Consider the following 18,426-nt stretch of genomic DNA (forward strand, 5'->3'; position numbering starts at 1 on the left):
ACAGGCTTTCCATAATCCAGTCATCACACACGAAGTCTGTTGATTAGTATGTAAACAAATCATTTCAAGAGTTCTTAAAGCACAGGGAAACAGCAGTGTGCCTTACTAGATTTGTCAATTTCTTTTTTGTGGAAAGGAGTGTCAGGCTATTAGTGTACGAGAGGGACATGCAGGTGTGAGGAGTCAAGATTGTGTGTGCTTACAATGGGTTTTGGCCTGCAAACCAGACCTGTCCTAATATGTGTCCTTTCACCAGTTTGAGTCACTTTTGCCTGTAGAACCCTCTCAGAAGCCAAGGAAACTGTAATTTTTTCCCTCAATTCTGAGAGTCAGTACCATTAAATTCTAGGTTAGTAAAATTGTTCTGGTAGGACAGGGTGCCAAGAGGACTTAGAAGTTCACTTCCCTAAAGAGATGTCCCTTCCCCTTCTCTCTAGGTGGTCAGAATGGCTTCAACATTCCACAAGTGACGCCCTGCCCAGAAGTGGGAGAGTACTTGAAGATGTCTCTGGAGGACCTGCACTCTTTGGACTCCAGAAGGATTCAAGGCTGTGCACGCAGACTTCTTTGCGATGCATACATGTGCATGTACCAGAGTCCGACCATGAGCTTGTACAAATAACCAGGTCATCTGAAGTGGGCAGAGGCCGAGCACAGACTCAGCGCTGTGTCTTCCGCTGGCGCTTCTGTCTGGCGCCCATTGCCGGCAATGGGTGTCTCTTGTGATGATGGCCCTTCAGCAAAGGATTCCTGTGTTTCCAAACAAATTGCTTTTGTGTTCCTGAAGTATTTAATAAGAAGCATTTTGCACTCTAGGAAGTATGTTTGTGTTGATTTTTTAAGAAGTCTAAATGAAGTTATTAATATTTGAAACTTTAAGTTAACTGCATTGATGATACAATATTTTTGGAAGCATACAATTTAAATTGTGACATCTAAAATCTCTTTTAGTCCATTGAGGATGTAAATAAATATTTCTTCTTATGGACCAAGGATATGAAATCAATTTTCTTTTGTAGCTAATGATTGCCTTGAGAAAGACATAATATGGTTTAACTAAGTCTACCTTTACTCCAGTTGTTGAAGGTGTGCTGAGTTTAATTGTTAATTTTCCTATATAGTGCTGATTTCCTGCATGTCTGTACTTTACTGAGTTTCTGTGTTCCTGCAGCAGTGGTCAGAACATGCTGAACTTCCTTTGATGGTGTTATTTTTTAATTTGTTCTGGTTTTGAGACAAATGAGTTGACTGTCCAGTTTTGATGTGTCCCTGGAGGATTAGGGCACAAAGCTAGCTAGCATCTTTGTCATAGGAACAACTGTCACTAACCAGGTTTTCTGTAGGGACTCCTAATTATGGGACGAGATGCAGAGGTTTCTGAAATGACTGAGTGATAAGTAAATTATATATTCTTACACAGATACACAGTCCAGAGAAAGTAAAGTTGGCTCAGAGACAGTGCCAACATTTCTCTGAAAATGTGTTAGGTACTTAAACTCTCATCTCAAGTAAATTATTTTCTTTTCAGTTTAAGTGACTTTCTCTTAATTTAAATAAGACTGATTTTTTTTGTTTGATCGAAGAACCTTGTACTCTCTGATGTCAGTTTGGTGTGACTTGAAACAATGACAACCACATCAGCATGTTACTGGAGTGTCGGTGACAGCTTCGTCCTGATTGAAGAAGGGAAGAATGGATGCCATCTTAGGACTGCTTGTAGTCTATAGACTGGTGGATGCTGTGGAGTGCTTGTTGTCTGAGTATTATTTTGTGGTATGGCTGTCTCTCTAAATAATGTCAACCTTACAGAAAGAGAAGGTGTTATACTTGTAGCATATGGCTTTATAAAAGATTTAATGTCAAAAGAGTCTATAAATATTGCTGTTATTTTAAAGGCACTTTACTCCTTGGTTTTATTATTCCATTTTGCCGGTGTATATTAGCTTTATAAATCACAATGCACAAAACTCTTCCATCTTGTAATCTTTGTACTTTTGCAATGGAAAAGTACATATATTGTGCACAGACTTTATATAGCTGAGTGCCTAAGTCTGTGTGGTAGTAAAGGCATCCAGCTGTGGGCTGGTCTTGCCTGCGTCGTCCTGGGACGGGTGACAGTGGTGAGCACTGGGCCTGAGCTCACACGCTGACCAGAATGAGTCTGTTAGTGTGACTTTGAAAGGACTCTGTATGTGGACAAGCCTGGCTTAACAGTGGAAGGCTCCCCTGGTGGGGAGGGAAAGCTTTTGTTTGTTTGTTTGTTGGTTGGTTGGTTTAATTTCAGAAATGGAGGCAAAATCCATGTGCAAAAAGACTGGCTACTTGGTTTTGCGAGCAGAGGACTGAAAGCTTATTTGCAGTGGTCCAGAAGTTGGGGTGGCACTTTGTGAATGAGGAGAGCCGTGCCCACAGGCAATCCTTAGCAAGATTTTCTCGAAATTGCACTCTGTGTTCTTTAGCAGTAGTGGGTGGGTAGGGGCACACAGTGCAGGGCCCGCTTTCAGTGGCTGGGGAGGCCTAAGGACCACAGACCAGCTGGAGCCCCCCCCAGGCCTTCTTGTCCCTCTGGATAAAGCCCCTCCTCGTTCCTTGTCCCAGCAGAGCCTGGGTTGCCCCTGGGGCAGTAGGGTTGGACTATGTGATACAGATAACCCTTGTGCCTGTGGATTAATTTAATTTTTTATCTTAGGTTTTCTCTACTGTTTTCCCATTGCCTTTTAAAATGTTTTAATTGTCCTTTGATCAAGATGGTAGTATAGTAGGGTTGTTTTACTTGCAACAAGTTTAGGATCCATAGCTACAAATAGAAAATACAAGAATTTGTATTTCTCGACTGTGAGGCAAATCCATATATATATATATATATATGGAGAGCCAGGAGAATGGACAAAGGGAGAGGGAAGGGGCCTAGACACATTTTTAATACAGAAACTACAAAGTGTCAAGCCCTTCATAAGAGTCCAGCACAGTTCGCAAAGTAGTGTTTTCCAAGTTGGGAAATGCATTGAAAAACAGAGCAAGGTATCTGTAGAGTACACTGTTGGTAGTTACTATGCATCTTATCCTCAGAGTAGCGTGGGCTTTATTATGTTTGCCAAGTGCTCAGGTAAATAGCCAGGCTCCTCTTACCTCTGACTCATTCTTTTTGCTACATTCTCTCGAGCACAGAGGAGGACAAAGGACTGACTCTTATGGAACGCCTCGATTTTCTGCTTATTTCCATAAATCTGGGACAGCAGCCTTCCCAGCTGAGTCTTAGAAAGCAGCTACACAAGCATGCTTCTGTTTGCATCTTCCTACCCCGAAATGGGAGTGCAGAACCCAGTATTGGCCTTTGTGAGTAACTGCCAGCAAGTGTGTAGGGGACAGTTATTAAGTGACTAGCATATGGCACAGAGCCTAGGGACCGGGGCCTGCTCTCATACAGCTTACTTCTCAGTTTCCACACCAGAGCATCTGTTGGTGACTTTTTAGCCTAGGCGTGGGTGACAGGCGTGTCTTGGTAGGCATGTCTGGGGACCACTTTGGAACACAACCTAGTGTAACCTTAGTGTAAAGGACTAAGGGACAAAAATCCTGGGTTCTTTGCTCATCACTTGCTCTGTAGCCAAACAATACCTTGATTTCCTGAGCTTCAGTGTCTTGCTCTGTCTGATGAGGGGGTTGGATGTGGAGTTGGATAGGGAAGCAGTACAAATTGTCCAGGTTTCAGGCTAGGCCTGATACATCTGACTTCTTGCTGGAGGCAGTTTATGTGCGAAGGACTGGCTATTGATTATGTGCTGATCTGCATTTACATATGATAGAAGTGCATTTGGAATGTGTCCCCCCCTACCCTCTGTTGCCCGAGGGATTAGAAATTGTGGGCAGATACGTCAGTGTCAGGATATTCAGTGGCACTTACTTGGATGTTTTCTTTCACTCTAGTTCTATAGAAATAGAGGTTCCAGGAGCCAAAGAAGTAGGGAAAAAAATCATTGAGCTTATTTCTTTCTACTATTTAATAATAAAAACATTTAGATTCTTGGAAAGATCCCCCTCCCCCCAGTAAATAGGATTTCTTTCCTAGAGAAGGTAGGTCGTGCAGCCTTCGATTAAAAAACAAGGTGGTTTTCCTTGGCCTTGGTGATTCCAGCACCATCCCCAAGCTCTTCACCAGTGAAATCATTCTTTACTCTCATAATGCAGCTAGGATGGGTGGGAAGAGGATGTTACCGTGGCAGCTAGTGAGCAGAAGGGGTTAGAGGAGGCTGTGAGTGCCTCTCATGGCAGAGGACAGGGCTCAAGCTTCCGTGGCTGGGCATGGCCCTCTTGTCAAAGCATGGCTTCCTGTGAGGGGCTTCTTGCTCCTGTGTGAGCTTCTGTCGGTTTTCTGATTGGGTGGAGACGTTATGGGAGATATGTTTTTGTCTTGTTATAAATTCTTGTTGCTAAAGGGTTTTTCTTGAGTGCAAATGTGGTTCCAGAAGGTGAGAAGCAGAGCTTGCCAGGCGAGGAGAAGTGAACAGTTGCAGTGTGGACGACAAGCCCTTTCTGGTGGCCTTAAATAGCAGTGCTTATATGTGAGTGCCACAGGGTCCTGACCTCTGTCCTGCGGTGCTGTTGGGTTTGTTTCATCACGTTTTGGTTCTCATTCTCATTGAGGGAAAAGGGCTGTTAATGAACGGATTATCCTTCCAGGTACCACAGGCTCACTTCCCCTGTGCTTTTAAACACTGTTGACTTTCCTTAGTCATTTATTCTAAAGGGATTTATAATGGAGACACAACTGTCTTTGGCTTCATATTATGAAATAGCCTTGTACTGTGGAATGGTAACTCTGGAAAGTCCTCTTTATTTCAAAAATATTCATTAAAAAAAAATCACACTGGTATCCCCAGGGAGGTGGTTATGGTCAAACTGACCCAAAGGAGCACATTTTGTATTCCATTTCCTTTTCTGGGATCTTGTTCAGCATTCTTTTTGCCTGAAGGACATCCTTTTGTTTGTGGAAAAAATAATGAATAACATCACATAGAACAACCCCTTACTATCAGAATGCTCCAATTTAGCCTTAATTTTGTTAAACTTGGCGATGAGTAGTGTTGCTGTAAAAAGAAATGTACCATGTACTATTTCTGTATCATTAAAATGCAGTTTTTATGGTTCTTTCTCCTTGATTTCTTTAGGGGAAGGGTCTTGGAGTTAGGGAAACATAGGAACCAGTTCTTTACAACTTCTCGAGTGCTTAAAATTAATTCCCTGGGAAATGCTAGCCACAGTTGTCTTCATAGAACATCCCAGCCCACAGTGCATCTAGGGAGTGTTTGAGGATCTAGTCGTTAGACCCTGGGCCATCACTTGTCATCTCCCCACCCTGGTGCTGGAGATGGCTCATGGCCAGCAGTCTCTAAGCTTCCAGCCACAGGTTGCTCCTCCTTAACTTATACCTGTAGGTGTGGTCCAGAGCTGTTGACTACGGAGGGTGAGCTCTGGGCCTAAAGGCTACAAGGGTATGGGTGCTTCTCAGTAATATCCAGGGATATCACATGACATTTTAGGGATGGAAATTTTTACTCCAAGCTCCTTTTAAGTAACAAAATGTGTGACAAGTCCTCCTTCCCTGGAGGCCAAGCCACTCACTGCATAATGGAAGGGAAGCTGAAATGATCTGAGCTTTGCTAGTCTAGTAGGTCAAGGCTTCTGTTTAGAAAAGCCACAGCTGGATGGACCCGCTGATAACAGTGTGGGCTGTTCTGCAGCTCTACCTGTTCTTGTTGGATTCAAAGGTTGGCATACATTTTCATAGTTCTCATTCTTCCACTTGGGCATACTGATGTGACAGAGATAGTATGTGTATTGCCCATCTGTGGATCTGGACAGGCAAGTGAAAACCAGTCTTTGTTGAAGAGAGTTCACCTAGCCAGAGGAACTCTGGTCTCACCCTTGACCTCTGGCTAGACTCGACACAATCTGAAGGATGGGCCTAGAGCTAAGGTTCTTCATCTTGGCTGTAGACAAGGTCTACACCAGGTTTATTTATAGTGCACACACGTGCTTTATGTAGGCCCATGGGAATAGCTGAAGATGGCCCAGACGTAGGTATTTGTCAGGGCTCTTTCTACTAGTCCAGTGTGCAGCCAAGTAGGAAGCACATATGGACAGTTTTTCAAGGTAAGCAATCCACACACCATTCCTAATGAGAACCTTCTGCTTCAATGGAAGATAGGACTGTAGACACAGCTCTAGAGGGGAAGTAGAAAAAAAAAAATCTATGGAGAAGCCGCTGGCCCAGATTTTCAAGAAAGATCCCCGGGCTTAGAATGATTTAGGACAGACAGTTTAGAAGCAGGACGGAAAAAGATTTGAATGAAGAATGCCAGCATGGGGCTGGAGAGATGGCTCAGGGGTTATGAGCACTGGTTGTTTTACCACTGGAACTGAGTTCAGTCTCCAGCACCCATTTGCCATCTGCAACTCCGGTCCCAGGGGGATCTGACACCCTCTTCTGGTCTCCACAGGTACTGGATACAACTCAGTGCACAGCCTTACATGTAGGCAAAACACCTATACACATAATTTTTTTAAGTGTAAAGAGTACAGATATGGGCATTAGGAAGACACTATTGGTTTTGTTTAGGAAACACTCCAAGAATGTGAACTCCAGATTTGTTCCAAATGTCATAAAGAATAGCCCTCCAGGGGGACTAGGGAAAGGTGTCCCTGGGGAGGACAGGTTGGGTTCCTGCCTGTCTTCATCTGTTGGTGATGAGCATGTCTGGGTGGGTTGCCAGTGCTGAGGGGCTGCTTTACAGGGTTCAGTGTTGATGGGAGGGGTTATTTCTGGGAGCTGATTGTAGCAAGGAGGCTGGTGGGGACTGATCTGAGAGCACAGAGTCAACGGTGTCTCTTAGCCAGGGGCATTCACCACACAGCTCTGCATACTGCTTGGGGACTAAGCCTAGCCCCATACTGTTTCCCCAAGTGACATTTCAGTGGAACACAGTCACCCATCTGTCCTGCAACAGCAGAGTTGTAGAGTTGTGATAGAAAACTTAAGGCCTTGCACAGCCTTAAATATTTACTGTTTGGCTGCTTGCAGGGAAAGCCTGCCCACTGTTGTTATAGGTGTCATAAAATAGACATATAATTAGGAAGGGTTGAGTTCTAAAGGTTGAGTTCTATATTTATATGTATATAAATATAAATATATACATATCCTCCGTGTTCCCTTCCCTCTCTTTCCTGCATATTTGTTGTCGTCGTTGTTCTTTTAAAGGCAGGGCATCATTCTACAGCCCAGGGTGACCTTGAACTTGCCACAGTCCTGCCTCGGTGTTCCGTGTGCTGGGATCACAGGTGTGAATCACCTCTCCTGCCTCAGTTTAATTTCCATAATAGGTTCATTCCAGGCCTAGCTTCCTGCTGTCTACCCCTGGATTTTTAACTACTGCTTCTCAGGAGCCCTGTGGGAGCATTCTTGCTGACCAGGAACTCCTCCAATGGCCCCTAGGTTCCCTTTCTCCCCTGCACTACTCACCTATACACCATTTGCTCTGATCTGGTTTGCTGTGCTCTCAGAATTAGCAGCAGGGCCGTCTCTGACTCTTTACTCCCCTTTTCTCAGCATCTTGACCAGCTCCTGACACAATGGGGAGATTGCTGAATGGGGAAAAGGAACTGTTAGCCTCTTAGGCAGATCAGCTGTCCTATTCACTATTATGGAGACAGCCATAAGTGGACAACTGCCAGTCCTTTTGAGAAAGTACGAGAGGTCCCAGTCTGTAGTTCCCTCAGGACACATGGTCTTGGAGACATCGCAGAGCTTCTCCAGAAATAAACTTTGAATGAAGCCCTGCTTGTGAAGTGCTTAATCACGCTGCCTGGTGCTCAGAAACCCCTTACTGAATGTTAGTCGCCACCACCAGCAGAAGCAACATGGTGGAAATGTAATCACGAAACTGGGAGATAGGCTTGAAGCCTAATTAAACACACCCCTTCACTCCACTCAGGTCGGGCCATGGCAAGTCCGCTTTGTAAGATTTCGGGATTGTCTCCTGAGTGCAGCAGCGCCACCTTGTGGGAACTTTAGGTTATGACACAGTACCTGATGGCTTCCATGTAGTCATTCCCAGTCAAGTGTATGTGTGGAAGGCCGCAGGTGATGTTGAAAGCAAACCTGGCCTTCGGGGACACGTGGCACATCGCGAAAGACCTGCAAGAGGGCTTAAGCTCTCCCCGTGTAACTTAAAGACTGATGGTTTGTGATGGCCATTTCTGCTGCTACTGTCCTCTTTCATGATTGGCTCTGCCCTAGTTCTGACTCCAGCTTCAGTTTTCAGGCGCCTTAAAGCCGCATTTAAAAGGACATGGTGCCATCTACTGGGAGGCCACGGTAAGACGGGCTGTGGAGTTCTAGCCCGGATCTGTAGAATAAATCTTGTTTTATGTGAAGAAAGTTGGGAAAGAATAAGTTCTGATATCACAGTCACTGGTGCGCACGTCTAGGCTCAAACCTAAAGTTACCAGTTGTACGAATGCCCCCACGGCTTACTTCATCAGAGTCTATGGGCCACCTGCCTCTGATGATGGTGAAAGGCAGGTATGGACAGAACCAGCTTTGCAGAGCAGGGCCCTGGAATGGGGGTTTACACTATCTTAGCTGTCTGCTGCATACAAGTGTGCTGTATGCTAATCCCCATAAGAACACTTTTTATCTCCCAGGAAGGAGTTTCCACCAGGAAAAGATGTTAATACGCTGCTTCCTGTGCACGTGGGAGCAGGCAGGACTTGCAGAGCCACAGCGCCTTCCTACACTCATTTTGTGACATGCATCAGGTGAGACAGAACCCTTGGGTCAGGCCTGGCTTGCCAGAGGAGTTCCTGCAGGTTACCGCTGCTGCTGTCACTTGTGGTGTCACCATGGGCTGCCCAGCTTCCACCAGCCTTCTTCTGTTTTGCTTCCGGGTGGAGAAGGAAGTGTGCAGCCCCATTCCCAGGCACTGACTAGGGCTCACCATAAATACATCACAGGGCTTTGCTGGAAAGGTCCTACACTGGATCTCACCACCTTCTTCGTGGCTTCTCTCGGAGCATCGGCACACCCCACGCACGGGAACTGTACTCCTCCTGCACTGTCCTGTTCACTTCTGGCCTCCGAGGTCTCCAGCAGTGAACTCCAGCTAGGTGTCCTGGTTTGCTGGTGGCTAGGGATCCGGCTCTCCTTGGGCTGCTGGCTTCTCTTGTTCTGATCCTTCTTCGGCTCCAGTTTCTGGATAATTGTCACACTCCGAGACACGATTCAAAAACCTCCATGTTCCGAAAACTTCGTAGTCAGCACACGCACCGGCAGGAGCCCCTTCGAGGGAATTGGTGGTTGCGTACCTGCCCGAGGATAAGGTGGGCGATCTGCAGCTTTGATTCTGATGGGGCCAACTTGAGAGGCTTGGATGTGCAGAACCTTGATGCATTGGGTAGAGGTAGACGCTGGAGTAGGGTGTGGTCTCTGATGATTCCTCTGGAGTGTGTGAGAGAGAGAGAGAGAGAGAGAGAGAGAGAGAGAGAGAGAGAGAGAGAGAGAGAGACAATGGTGGTGTCACACTGGATATCTTTCTCTGTTGACTTCTGTTTCAGTCAGTGTCTCTCACTGACACTGGAGACAGCAGAGGCCAGGCTGGCTGACCAGCAAGCCACAAAGATCCTCCTGCCGTAGCTGCCTCAGTGCTGGGGTTATAGGGATGGCCCTCCACACTTGGCTCTTTTGTTGTTTATACTCAGGCACATGGCAAAAGCTTTGCTGGCTGGGCATCTTCTCAGCCTGTAGACTGTTACTTCGAGTCATAATATATTAGGCAAAAGAAATGGGTTCTAAAAGCTCACATATAGCAACGGGCTTCAGTGGGCTTATAAGAGGATTGTGTGTGTGTGTGTGTGTGTGTGTGTGTGTGTGTGTGTGTGTTGAAAAGGCCACTAGCAGGCACTGCGCTGGCTACAGGGCTCCTTCTGGTTGTGGATGATGTTTATGAGTTTTCTCTTCTCTCACTGGTCTCGTCTGTACTGGGACTAACAGTTGACCGAGCAGCAGCCATGAAGGATGGGAGAGCAGAAGGGGGTGATGCAGGGAGCCTTTTGAGCTGTTAGGGTTATGAGTTGATCCAAGAATGGGGAGCTTGTGGCAGGAATTCTGGAGGTCACTGGGATGGCAAAGACCTGGGCATGTTTCCCTCAGGGTTGTAATGAGCCTGTCCCCTGACCTCCATGGGAAGAAGAGGCCTGTATCTGTTTCTACGGTAACAGCAAGATAGAAGCAGGTTGTATGACCTCATGAAGGGCTGAAGTGTTGTTGGCCTCATTTGTGTGTGGTGCCATGACTCTGAGGGATGCTGTCACCATGACTAAAATCACCAAGAGGGATATCATGTGGCATTATTTGTGAGACTGGGGAGGAAGGACTCTGGGCCTTCCACTTCTGCCAAATGTTCTTCCCTTTCCCAGAGTTTTGGAAATTCTGGGGAGAAGGATGGCATGGAGAAAGGGTACCCAGGATAATCAGGGCACGGCTGGAGCATCCTGTGTAGATATAGTGGAGGTGGTAGGCACGGGCAGTTTGGGTTGATAAGGGATACCTGTAGGTAGAAGCTAATGCAGACATCTGCAACAAGCAACAGAGCAGCCAGGCAGTTAGACTCAGGATTCAAGGTTCATGATTTTTAAGGTTGCTAAGGGTGGAGGAGTTAGGGCAGAAGCTGACAGAGAAGTTAGGCCAGTGAGAAAGCGGAGTGTGTCTGGCCTGGGCGCCAGTTTCTTTACAAGGAGAACATCAGTTCCCGGCTCAGCTTCTCTCATGAGAACATCATTCTCACTTCCCAGGTGGGAAAACAAGGGCAGTAGCAGAGCCACGGGACTTGACCGACTTGACCATGGAAGCCCCTGGCCCTAGAGGCTTGGCCTTGACCCTAAAATAGGAGGCAAGTGCTTGTTTTCGTCCTCAGGTCCTACCTGTAGAAAGCCCAGAGGTAGGGGAGGCCCCTAGGTGTGCTGACCGGCTCTGGAGTTACAGGCGGTTTCATCAAAGGACTTTCATGGTGGTTTGCTTTCTTTAAATGTCGTGCTACTGACCACAGCAAGTCATGTGGGGCTTCTGCATAGTCCTACCCTTCAGTCAGGTCCCATGACGCCCTAGGGACATCTTTCCGCATGAGCCTTGAGTCCCTTTGATCCTGAAGGCAAGAGACAAGCCCTGCTTACCTGGCTCCTGACCCCACAAACTTTCTCCCATTATGTGGAAGTCTCTGGCCTGGCACACTGAGTGGGGGAGGGGGTGTCTGCAGTTGACACTAGGCTGTTACATTCTACCGCTGCATGCTCTCTCTCTCCTCTGGTAGGGCTGTTTAATAGGTACACTACCCCCTGGGAATAAGCACACTCGGGACCTCAGGGGCCTTAGAGGCAGGGCTGGATTAGGATAAATGGTTGAACCCTTCTTTCCCTGGGACGTGGTTTGCAGAGGGGCTCGGGCACTGGTGTGAGGCTCAGACTCTGAGGGTCCTCAGCGGAGGTGGATTTCTTCCTGGAATTTGTCCTGAGTGTTGCCTGAGTGACAGGGAGAGACTGGCCAAGTGTTGGAGCTTGGGCTTTAAAACTAGGCATCCTAACCTGGGTGGTGGTGGAACCTGCTTTTGATTCCAGCACTCAGCAGGCAGAGGCCGGTGGGTCTCTGAGTTCAAGTCCAGCCAGGAATACAGAGTGAGTTTTAGGACAGCCATATAGCTCTGCATAGGGCTATGCAGAGAGACCCTATGTGGGGGGGGGGGGGGGGGAAACAACAACAGCAAAACAAACAAGCAGACAAAACAAGGCGTTCCATGACATGGCTCTTAATCTGCACATGCGCACAAGGACCAGGCTGGTTGGAAGGAACAGAGTGCAATTAAAGGCAGCAAGTAGGAGGTTCGCTCTGCTCTACCTTTCTAAATGTGGTTTTCCAGAGGACGTGAGGGTTCCCCATTTGTAAAGTTACGACAACCTTTTCTCTTAAACTGGTGGACCAGCGATTTGTCATCTCCACACCCTCTCTGGCCCTCTGAGAGACCACATCTTCTATCGCGGCCCAGACTGGAAGCCGAGGGGTGGGAAGTGTAGCCCCGAACAGGTTAGAGTTCTGACTGTGTGTCGCCCTCCCAGTTTGCCAGCTGTCATGTCAGCGACACTCTGGGCTGAGTGGGGCCAGCGTAGCATATGCATTTTTGATCAGGTTTCCTTTTGAGTGAGTTAACTGTCACGAATAACAGAGCAAAGGGCACTAGCATTGTCTTTAACTATAACTGCTCCAATTAATTATGGTTTAATTAGCATACATCGAGAGCAGCCCTGAAAATAATACTTCATGGGTTACAGATGCCTGGCAGCTGAAACATGCAGTGTGATCAGGGCTGGGGGAGATAGTTATTAATAAATTACTCCCATTGTCAGAGACCCTTATTTATACAAATTAGCAGGGGATACATAATCAACTTTAACTGTATAATTTATAATAATTGATTTCATTTTGACTGACCACTACTCGCTTACCAAATACCCTTGGAAGAAAAATTGCCCTATTAGGGTCAGTTTAATCCTAAACATAGCTAATGAATCCTATTACTTTAAGGTCATATTTGAAGCTTTTGTTAATTGTCAGAACCATTTTAAATTGATTAGAGTTAAATTAAATCAATGTAATGTTTAGAAAAACAATATTTCTAATGGATGAGGCCAGGCTGACCTCGAATAAACATATTTATCAACCGATTCCTGGTGACGAGAGAGGGAGCAGCTGGGCCCATAACTCACATTTGTCTATAATATGGAAAATGTCACCAGGCAATTAGTTATGCCAGGTAATGAATAGGGAGCATGGTGACACCTTCTGGCAGCTGGGCTGGATGGGATTGCATGTCCCAAACAGCGGCAAGTGACTGTCACCTGTGGGAGACTTCCTATCCCTCCAACCTCAGCATTGCAACTTCTGGTTCCTCTGGTTCCTATTTCCCACTACTTAACCAGGACCAACAGCAGTGACTTCTCCCCCTGCTCCTCCCCTTTGCTTCCCCCTCGACCCTTAGATTCAGCACCTGCTCTTCCTCCAGGCCAGGGAGCTGGCCACTACACACCTCTCATTTATCTTCCCTAGCCTTGGTTGGCACATATGCCACCCAGGCAGCCAGGCAACCTTCCCAAGCCCATACTACAGTGATCCCCAAGGAAGGACTCTTGATACAAGGGCTCTCAGCTTCAGAGCTCTGAGACACTAGGTCACTAGGTCACCAGGTCACTAGGTCACTAGGTCCCACAGCTATTTGCAGCTTCCATTGCAGCATGCCTCCTGATTTCAATTGGCATTGAGTCTCAGAGCCTGCCCCAAGACAGGAGACCCAAGAAGAAAGAAGGAATGGCTGTGGATCGATAGTGTGGTACCTTCAAGACCTTGGCTGGAAGGAGACCACCAGTTCTCACTCTCTGTTCACTCATCACAGGCCAAAAGAGAATTGCATGCATTCAGCCTGCTACATGAAGAGGTGGACCTAGTGTCACCATCTTTGAACGGAGGTGATCCATCCGGAATATCTTGGCCGAGCCTTGATGGAGCCAGGCACCAAGCTCTGTCTGAGAAGATCCAGAGCCCTTCCCATGACCGCCATCTGGTCAGCAGACCTTCAGTACAGAGGGCTCTAAGAAAGACCCGGATTTTCACAGAGGTCTTGGTGGATGCTCTGAGCTCCCTTCCCTGAGAATAAGATCTGGATGGGAAAGCTGATGTGGAGGAGGGAAAAGCATCTGCCTAGAAAGATGACAAGTGGCCGGAGAGTGTGATTTGCATGCTCCAAGCATCCTTCGAGTCTGCAGCTCAGTGGGAACAGTTACCCAGGTAACAGTTAATTTCATATGTCAGCCTTAGTGGATTCAACACTGGTTGGTAGGGTGGGGACTGTATATGGCTGTGGTTTGGAACAATCACATTTGAACCAGGAACTTATGAGGGTAGACCCCCACAGCCCTGCCCCAGCCTCGGCGATGGCTTAGACTACTTAGTCCTTCACAAGGCTAAGGAGAATCAAAGATGGAAGAAAGGAATTACTCAGTCTCATGTTCTCAGGATATCAGCCATACTGCTGTGCTTGCAGGGGATGCGGTGAACAAGGAACGATTTCTTGGGCTACAATGTCCGGGGAACTGTGAGCTGTTTAAAAAGCCATGATGGGTTAGGAGCTATGGTGGCACTAATCTCAGCTCAGGAGAGGCTGGCTGACAGATGAGAACTGCTTTGGAAGCCAATGGGGGCCCCAGAGTGGGATCTTGTAAACAACAAAGAAATAAAGGAAGAAGAAAGAAAGAGGAAATGGAGAAGAAAAGATACAGTGATGGTGAGAATACTGGAGTGGCCAGAGTGGGGTGGACTCAGAAACCACAACAATGCTTCCAAAAGCTCTCTTCTTGGTCCCCTGCGGCCTCTCTCCCAAGGCCCGTGTCCTTCCTCCGCTGAGCCCTCTCTGGACTTTGTCAGTTTCAGACCCTACAGTGGCTGAAGACCAAGAGGCCTCAGGAGAGAACACAAAGGAAGACAGCTTTGGTGGGAGGCTTGGAGGTGTGGAGTAGTGTGGGTGGCAGGGCCAGGGATGAAGAGAACGGGAGGTTGGGAGGGAAGTGGAAAGGTGGCTGGAGCCCAGCAGACAGCTCTGGTGAAGAGACTGCTGTCCAGGCCCTGTGAGAGGTGGGGCCGAGAGCTCACAGGCGCTTCTGTAAAGTTCCTTAGGGTTGACTGCTCTAAATTCTCAGTGCCTGTCTTCAGGTAAGTACTGTCTCGGTCACAGACCCGAAATTCCACTATTAAATTCCTCTGAAAGATCTGGGTACAGGGTGCAAATCACTGTTCCGTCTTCTCAGAGACCACAGCTAGGATGCACGTTGGTGACCTCAAAATCTGCCTCCCCTCCCATGGTGCAGAGAGATGCTCTAGGGCCTCACATCCCAGCCTCCAGCTTCACCTTCTAAAAGGCCGAGTGGTAAAGATGCTTCTGAAGCAATCTGATCGCACAGGCTGAGGTTTCTGAGACTGTGTTGTTTTTTTGTTTTTTGTTTTTTTTTTTTTTTTAATTTCCAAAATTGCCTTGTCCTGACCTACTTTCACAACAAAATTTTAATCAGGCTCTAACCACCTTCTATCAATTCTTTGTTCAATCTTTTGTTTTTTATTTACTGTGGTTTCAGCTAACTGTGGTCTGAAAGTTCCGGAGTGAGCGATTTATAAGTAATAGATACATTTCAACGTGCCATCTTGTTATTATTCTATTTTATTTGTAATCATTGCTGGTCTCACACTGTGCCTAGCTTACAAGTTAAAATATAATAGATGTATATTCACAACAGCCAGGTTGTAGGGTCAGGCTAAATGTCTGCCAGCAGATAAAGGGTTAAGAAAAAATGTAGCCTATATATGCATGGATTTTATTCAGCTGTAAAGAAGAAGGAAATGTCATCTGCAGGAAATGGAGGCAATTGGAGATCCTTATGCTAAGTACAACAAGCCAGACTCAAATGAGGCTGGGGACAGAAGTGAGCTCGTGTGAGATTAGAACCTGTCAATCATTAGGATTACAGAAATGAATCTGGGAACTAGTAATACATCTGAGGAATGCATCCCAGGGCTCTGTGGGGTCTGGTTAGAAGGCAGATTCTGACTAGGTGGTTTGAAGGAGTAAGGTTCTTGGAGGTATCAGCAGCCGGTGAGCATGCTCTATGGAATGAGGGAGGGCTCTATTAACATACCAGGCACGTCAATCGGCACCACAGTGAGGCTGGGGATGGGTGATAGTCATTAAGAGGGGTTAATGTCCTCAACTGGACTACGCTAGTTGCACAGGAGCATCATGTCAGGAGGAGAGCCCTGTAGTGATGGCTTCCTTTTGCATGTTCATGCGTGGGCTTTGACCCTCCCATGTGTTCCGGTAACCTCATCAGATGCTGCTTCTTCACTCTTGGAGTTACCAGCCTCCAGGACCTTGAGCCTAAATGAACATCTTTTCTTTCAAATACGCCAGTCTGTGTTACTTTCTGACAGCCACAGGGAGGGGCTAAGATCCTCTGATCCATGCCTGGAGTTGACTTCTGCATTCTCTCCCTTTTTGCATGCACTGATTTCAGGACTGGGTCTTAGGACCACAAGGAACAAACCGTGTTCCCTGTGAGCATTAGTAACTCCATGAGAGAATAGGTCAGCTCAGAGTCTGGCATGTAGGCGAAGCTTCTCAAACATCGCACGTTTGCTGGGTTTGGTGAGGCAAGATTCATACACAATAAACATCACTGTCAAGAGCACACAGTTCAGTGAAGGGCTGCAGTTCGGAGGTGGTGTGTTCACCTCTCACGTGTGAAGCCCTGGTTGGACCCCAGTTCTAGGCCATTAGTCTGTCCACTTTGTGTGGGGGTAGAACTCACGGCCTCTCACAGGCAGGAAAGTTATGTGCTACCAAACTGCACCCCCAGCACCAGCTCCATGAGTTTTGATTATGTTTACAATATTACAACAGCCACAGGCCAAGAGATGGAGGGTTTCCTAAAGTCAAAATATTTCTTCCATCTGGAGAGATGGCTCAGTGGTTAAGAGCACTGGCTGCTCTTCCAGAGGTCCTGAGTTCAATCCCCAGCAACCACATGGTGGCTCACAACCATCCGTAATGAGATCCGATCCTCTTCTGGGTGTACATGCAGATAGAACACTCATATTCATAAAACAAATAAATCTTTAAAAAATATTCCTTCATCTCTTTTCTATCACTGTCCTCTCTACACCACATGTCCTGGGAAGACACTGATTTGATTTCTGTCCTTGTTATGAAGCTTGGTAGTTCCTTGAACTAATGTCAAGTTCTCGAACCAGTGTCAAAGCTGAGTCTACCTCAATTTGTGGTAACACAGTATTTTGAGAGTTATCCGTGTTGACCACCAGTTTGTTCTTTTCTGTTGCCGAGAAGTAGTGTAGGACTCGCAAGTGGAAGTTAGGAGACTATCAATTGTCTCCATATGAATATGCAGCTGTAGCCTTTGTGTGGACACATTTTCATTCTTCTGGATTGAATACCCATGGAAGCACTGTGTCATGATTCACCTTAATCATAGCTTTACCGAAGATTGGCTTATAGTTTTCTATGTGGGCTCCAGTGTGCCTCTTGGATCACCAGTATTTTAGACATTTCTCTTTCTAGCATGTGTATTAGTACATGGTGGTTTTAATTAGCATAATTATTTCAAATTCCATTGTTTTTTTTTTTTTTTGCTATTTATTCTTGGTATAAAAGCTGTTCAGATTTTTTTTTTTTTGACATGGCCCATGCCTGTGTATGTTTTATTTGTGAATGTATGTTCCCATGTGTGTGGAGGTGCATGTGCACACATAGATTCGTACATGGTGCTTATGTGTGTATGTGTGCATGTGTGTGGTGTGTATATGTGTGTGTGTTCGAGTGTGTGTGCATGTGTGTGTGAAGGCCTAGGGATGATGTTTGGAATCTTCCTCAGCTGCTTTTCACGTTAGTCAGTGATGCAGGCCCTCTCACTGGATCCCAGAGTTCACTGCTATAGCTAGTGAGCTGGGGACTGTGAAATGTCCTGCTCTCCACCTTTGACTTGAGTGCTGGGGTGATTAACATACTGAGCCATTTTCCGAGCCTTCTTTGTCAAACGTTTTAAGATAGATTCTTGGTCTTTCTGTATTGTAAGCAACCTCATATTCTTATTTACTATTTCTCAATATATTGCTTTTCTGGTGCTGGCAATCAAACTCAGGGCTCAGCTCATGCTAAGTAAGCACTCAGTCATTGACACACACTCCTAACTCTTCTCTAATATATATTTTTTTAAATTGCATTTATTTATTTATTTGTTTGTTTATTTATTTTTGGGGAGGGGCATGCCATGGTTCATATGTGAAAGTCAGAGAGCAAGTTCTAGAACTCTGTTCCCTCTTTTCAGTATTGAGTCCTGGGAATTAAACTTAGTGGCAAGTGTCCTTACCCCGTGAGCCATCTTGCCAGCCCTCAATATAGTGTTCATTAAAACCTCACCAAGGGCCTTAGCTACTTTTTCCTAATGTCTTCCTATCTTATGGACACACACACACACACACACACACACACACACACACACACACACTGTTTCTGTTGAGAAACCTGATTAATTCACCCTCAACGATGTTTATAAGATTCAGTGTAATACCAGTCAAAATTTCATCCAAACTTGTATGGAAAATTTCAATATGCTTCTAAATTGACTTGGAAAATGAAGGATCTGGAATAAACAAAACAGAAAGCTGGAGGGCCAATACTAATTTCAGACTCCTAAAATAGAAACCATAACCAAGAGGTATGATATTTACATAAAGATGGCCATGTAGATCAATGGAACAAAACCAAA

General features: G+C 46.2%; 1 protein-coding gene across 3 annotated transcripts in view; it reads left to right on the plus strand.

Moving 5' to 3' along the window:
• Nucleotides 1-5,148, plus strand: part of CYLD (CYLD lysine 63 deubiquitinase) — a 45,586-nt gene extending 40,438 nt beyond the window's left edge. For all 3 annotated transcript variants that reach the window (XM_080937266.1, XM_080937268.1, XM_080937267.1), the window contains exon 17: nt 438-5,148. In XM_080937266.1, the coding sequence (XP_080793392.1) occupies nt 438-622 (185 nt within the window). In that variant the 3' untranslated portion in view covers nt 623-5,148. The remainder of the gene's footprint in view (nt 1-437) is intronic.
• Nucleotides 5,149-18,426: the final 13,278 nt, after the last annotated feature.

This window comes from Micromys minutus (assembly GCF_963924665.1).
Source record: "Micromys minutus genome assembly, chromosome: 24".
Classification (NCBI taxonomy): Eukaryota; Metazoa; Chordata; class Mammalia; order Rodentia; family Muridae; genus Micromys; species Micromys minutus.